Here is a 5,914-nt window from a genome sequence, read left to right on the forward strand (position 1 = left end):
AAAACATTTACTCTTGGGAATACTTAGTTCCCATATATCATTTTAAGGAAAATGAAATCGACTCTACTCTTTCTCAACTCAAGTGCTCAAGTCATAAAACAAATTTAGAAAAAAGTTGTAAAAGACTTCTCAAAATAGGGTTCATGCCAAATGATGGACGTGAACGACTCAATTCAAGGTTTTTAATAACTATACAAAGAACTCGATACTCAGAACTCAACAACTCAAAACTTAAGAACTTCAATGATACTACTCATTTCAAGATTGCTCAACTCATAAGGTTCATGCGGAATTATGAGCATGAACAACTCAATTCAAGGACTCAACGATACTCTTCATCTCAAGATTTCTCGAAAAATATGGTTCATGCAGAATTATAGGCATGAACTACTCAACTTAAGAACTTCATGGGTAACATGTAATAGTTCCATGATTAGGAATATAATCTCAGAAGGGTTAGGAACTCAATACTTAAGACTTAGAACTTAAATATACTACTCCTCTCAAAGATACTCAACTTATGGAGTTCATGCAGAATTTATGGGCATGAACGACTCGAGGGTCTACATAACAATATGGAACTCATGTATCCGACTCTTCTCATTCTTATACTTACTTCCTCAAAACTTATGTCAAATCGATAGTTGATCTCAAAGGATTCACAATTGAAGTCAAAGACTTTCTTGAACTCTACTCTTAACTCTCTCTTAAAAGTGAATTATGAATTCAAGAGTTATGGTTCATGATATGAAGGATCTCGTGATGAAAAAGTAGACTCATGAATACATTCTCCTCATTCACTTACTCACTTGCTCGAGTCTTTAAACAAGTCATTAGAAAATGTAGAAGACTCCTCAAAAAGACTCAGAGGGACTTTCTAAAAAATGTTTGAAAGAACTCTCAAAAACTTGACTCTCAACTCTACCTTGAATTTGATTTATGAATTCAAGGTTGTGATTTGTGATAGGAAAGATCTTGTGCTGTTTAGTAGTACTTTTAGATAGTTAAACATGAGAATTGGTTGAAAAACACTGTCTGGGGAGCAAGTCAGCCACGCGGAGATGAATTAAAATGTTTGGTCGAAATAATTTTTGAAGTGGAGTCCGTGACGCAGAGGGAAAATTTTCACACTGAAGGAACAGGTCAGCGACGCGGACCTGGTACTGTTCCTTGTCCGACTTTTTCTTCCTCGTTTTCTAACCCCAATTCGCCTAAATTTGATTTTTTTTTCCTCAATTTCTCTTTAGATTCTGATACCCAATACATGTACCCGAGAATATAATCAAACACAACTCTAAAATCCACTCAATTTCCTCAAGAACTCATCAATATCATCTTAACACAAGAATGATAGCCAATTTGAAGAACACGATTCAAGAATATCAAACCTTCATCTTTATAGAATGAATTTAATGTTGAAAATAACATGTTTGGCGTGTGGGTGAACAAACCCAACACTATGGAAGCTTACATACCTCTTAAGGATCAAACACATGGAGAAAATCCGCAGCAAAACTCAAGAACCTCGATGATTGCTTTGATCCTCTCCCTTATTCTCCTTTTTTTCTCTTATTTTCTCTTCTTGAACTCTCAATTAAAACCCTAAGCGTAAATTAGGATTATATAACTGAAACTAATCAGTTTATACCACTAAAACCTTACTAAAAATGAATTAAATCTGATTGGATAAGGAAAAGACCAAAATACCCCTTACTATTTCAGGTAACTTTGCTTAACTGGACAACTTGACTTCAAAAGGGCACATCTCACTCATACGAACTCGAAACTTAGCAAACTCGGTGGCGTTGAAAATATAATTCAACAAACTTTCATTTAATACCTTGTAGCCCACCTATATCATTTTGTACAAAAGGTCATGGTCATTTAAAGTTGACCCAAATCTTAGAAGAACTTAGGAATGACTTGAGTGAACTCTATTTAGTTCTTCTTGGAACTCAAGGTGCTACATTTAGTGACCTTAACACTTAAGAAATTTTTAATTACTTGGTAAAATCTCACTCACTAAGAAAAACGTTTCGAGTCTCTATTCGAAAAAATTTCTGGGGTGTTACACATCTATGCATTACAATGACGCAATTACCAACATACATCACGCAAACATTAAATCACAACCATCACCTACCTCGAATCCAAGCTTGAATCCCCTAAGGCACTTGAATCTTCCATTTCCAGATTCTTCCCGCTTATTCTAGGTCTACAAACAGTTAATATACGCAAGGATCAACAATCAAAGGTCTAATTAACCGAATTATAACAAAACCAATAACCCAAGACCCAACTCATGATCCTAAGGTGCAGCTAGGACTTTTTCCCACCATCCAATTCAGTCTATAACCCTCCCCCAACAATATATGATCAAGATTCTAAGTTCTACGGATCGAAAAATGGATTAGGGGAGTAAAATCCATACCTTTAGCATCAAATTTCATGGAAAACTGTCAAGAACTCGCCTGGGGTCACCTCCTAGCTCTCAGGAACGAAACTTGCAGAAAAATAACGTTTTTGAGGTTTAGTTTCGACTTCAGTCGCGACTGGCCCACTACAGCGGCCATGCTCTGGCGGCACTAATCCCACTCTAGCGGCTTGCATGCAGACAGAACCTCAAAATTTGAGTTCCAAGTTCCCATTTCACAACACACTTTCAAACCAGGACGTTCTAAAATTACCCTTTCACGCTAAGATCAGTTTCAGGAGTTCTACTTGCTCGAATTCGATTCCGTAAAGTCGTATGGGTTCCTTAACATCTTAGTTATCCACTCATGTAATTGCATTCCATATTAACCTCTTGTTTGTTACCAAATTTCCCTAGACCTCACTGACTCCGATTTCGTCCAAATTTGGACTAGGCTAGGAAATTTCAAGCTACTACCAAAAAGTTTTTCAACCCAAATATATTCCCCACTGGCTTTTATATAACGACGGAATCAGGTCGTTATATTTTGACTTTTCAAAGCCCTAAACTAAAAGGTGAAAAAGAGTAAAGACATCATATTGTTCGTGTTTTGGCCCCATTCCACTTTGTTGTTCATGGTAAAGTAGAAGTGAGATTTGACAACACAAGGTATGCTATCTAAAAAGAATCAATTTTATTTATTAATGTACTTTATTTGTTTTATATGTTTTTCTTGATTTATGAAGTGGTGTCATTATTTGATTGCTTGAATATTTTGAATTTATAAGAACTTCTTGATTTCTAAATAGTTATCTATAATTGTGATTCTTTTATTAATAAACTTGTTATTTGTGCTAATATTTTTTTAAAATTATTTTGTTTGATAAGATTAAATAGAAGTGTAAATATTTAATTTTGTAGGTAAAATAATTCTTACATTCAAATCATTAAATCGGAAATGGATAAACTTCTCATCAAGTTACCAAAGCCAAAAGATGGTCAACCAAGTTCTAGCTAGTCAACCATTGGTGAGTTCAGAAGTAGTTCCGGAAGTTCAAACCATGCAAATTCTTTTCCACTTTAAATTACGGATAATAAGCATGATTTTAAATCTCTTGAAGCAGATCCCAAAGACTGAATACCTATTTCATCTTATAGTCCTAATATTCGAGATACGGTAAGGAGGTATTACATTCAAAAAAATCCATGTCAACCTGTTGATTATATCTTCCCTAAAACTAAGTTTGGAGATATTATGCGTCAATTTCGACCAACTTGATTTAAGAGAAGATCTTAATGGTTAGAATACAGCATTAAAGAAGACGCGGCATTTTGTTTTTGTTGTTATTTGTTCAAGAATGAACTTGAAAGTCATGGAAATGCTGGAGATTCATTTACAAGAGATGGTTTTAGGTGTTGGAACAAAGCTCTAGAAAGATTCAAAAAATATGTTGGTAAGGTAACTAGTATCCATCATAAATGTTTCAATAGGATGCAAGATTTGATAAACCAACGTCAATCGATTCAATCTTATCTTGGCAAGCAAAGTGAAAAGGAAAGAAATGATTATCGGATGCGTTTAAATGCCTCAATTGATGTAGCAAGATTTCTCTTGACATCAGGATTTCCATTTTGTGGACATGATGAAAGTGAAGGTTCCGAATATAAAGGTTCTTTTCTTGAACTTTTGAAATGGTATGGGGATAGAAATTTTGATATGGGAAGAATAATATTAGGTAATACTCCACAAAATGATATGATGATTTGTCCGACAATTCAAAAAGATATTGTGGAGGCTTGTGCTAAAGAAACAACTAAGGCTATCATTGAAGACTTGGACAGTGATTATTTTGGAATATTAGTTGATGAATCAAAGGATGTCTCTCATAAGGAGCAAATGGCTCTAATTTTGAGATATGTCAACAAAAGTGGAATGGTGATAGAGCGATTCTTGGGTATTGTCCATATAAATGATACATCTTCTCAATCATTAAAAAGGGCAATTTATTTTTTGCTTTTGGATCACTTATTATATACATCCAAAATACACGGTCAAGGTTATGACGGAGTTAGTAATATGCAAGGGGGAATAAATGGTCTCAAGTTTTTGATTTTACAAGATACGTCATCTGCATATTTTATTCACTGTTTTGCTCACAAATTACAATTGACATTTGTAGGTCTTTCCAAAAGAATTCGGATATGGATAAATTTTTTATGTTCTAGCTAATATTTTGAATACTATTGGAGCTTCATTTAAATGCAGAGATTCACTTCGACAACATCAAGAAGATAAGTTCGAAGAGTTGCTTAAATTTGGAGAAGTACATACAGGGCAAGGTTTGAATCAAGAACATGGCCTCCAACGACCGGGTGATACTCGGTGGGGGTCTCATTTTAAAACCTTGGACAATTTCCTAATTCTTTTTTAATAAATTGTTAATATGCTTAAGGATATGAAACGTGATTGTCTATATCATCTTGATAGATCTGCAGCGGAAAATCTTTTGAACAAGATTCATGAACTTGAATTTGTCTTTATGTTGCACTTGATGTTTAAGGTGTTGCTATTGACAAATGAGTTGAATAAAGTTTTACAAAAGAAATATCAAGATATCGTTAAATCTATGGGATTGCTTGACCTTTCAAATAAAAGACTACAAATGATGAGAGAGGATGAATGGGACTCTATGAAGGATGAGGTTAGCTTATTTTGTGGTAAACATGGTATTTTAATTCCCAAAATGGATGAAGACTACTTTAATGAAAAATCGAAGCGTAAGAGGTCCAATATTTTATATTTGCATCACTTTCATGTGGAAGTATTTTATGCCATCATTGATTTGACATTTCAAGAGCTCAATAATCATTTTGGTGTGGTGACTAGTGACTTACTCCTCGGTATGGCTAGTTTGAGTCCGGTTGATTCATTTGCTAATTTTCACAAGGATAGGAAAATGAAACTAGTCGAGTACTATCCAAGTGAGGTTGGTGATAAAGAGCTTCGGGAATTCAATTTTCAACTCGATGATTTTATTGTCTATGCTCAAAAGTGTGATAGCATGTTTCTCAACTTGAAGGGAATCAAAGATCTTGCAAGAATGATGATAGAGACAAAACTAGATCAAACTTGGTCACTTGTGTATCTACTTGTGAAGCTAACTTTGATTATTCATGTTGTTACCGCAAGCGTGAAAAGAGCATTCTCGTCAATGAAGTACATAAAGAATGATTTACGTATGGATGAAGATCTTTAGAATGGTTGTTTAGTTTGCTATATAGAGCATACTATATTTAAAAATGTAAGTAATGATGTCATTATTGATCATTTTCAAAATATGATAACTCGTCGAGGACAATTGCAAGTGAATGATGCTTTTTGCTAATATATTACTATATAAAGGTTGTTGCTTGCTCGTCAACTTGTTGTCACCGAAAATTTTATATAATTGAATTGAATGTCTATTTTGAAGATAATGGTGCCCCATGTTCTTGAGATCC

The 5,914-nt window shown here is 34.3% G+C and overlaps 1 protein-coding gene across 1 annotated transcript; it reads left to right on the forward strand.

The window, feature by feature from the left end:
- Positions 1 to 3,905: 3,905 nt before the first annotated feature.
- On the forward strand, positions 3,906 to 5,670 carry LOC107061738 (uncharacterized). The gene is made up of 3 exons (XM_015311511.1): positions 3,906 to 4,368; positions 4,680 to 4,753; positions 4,867 to 5,670. The coding sequence occupies exons 1-3, from the start codon at positions 3,906 to 3,908 to the stop codon at positions 5,668 to 5,670; spliced, it is 1,341 nt and encodes a 446-aa protein (XP_015166997.1).
- Positions 5,671 to 5,914: the final 244 nt, after the last annotated feature.

The sequence above is a fragment of the Solanum tuberosum genome, unplaced genomic scaffold (genome assembly GCF_000226075.1).
Source record: "Solanum tuberosum cultivar DM 1-3 516 R44 unplaced genomic scaffold, SolTub_3.0 scf00162, whole genome shotgun sequence".
Lineage (NCBI taxonomy): Eukaryota > Viridiplantae > Streptophyta > Magnoliopsida > Solanales > Solanaceae > Solanum > Solanum tuberosum.

Excerpts from the sequence above, each read along its gene's own strand:
- LOC107061738 (XM_015311511.1), top strand. The coding sequence starts at position 3,906 with ATGCAAGATTTGATAAACCAACGTCAATCGATTCAATCTTATCTTGGC. Across the intron at positions 4,369-4,679 it reads GGTGATAGAGCGATTCTTGG|AGATTCACTTCGACAACATC; the intron begins GTATTGTCCATA and ends ATTTAAATGCAG. Across the intron at positions 4,754-4,866 it reads AGAAGTACATACAGGGCAAG|GATATGAAACGTGATTGTCT; the intron begins GTTTGAATCAAG and ends AATATGCTTAAG.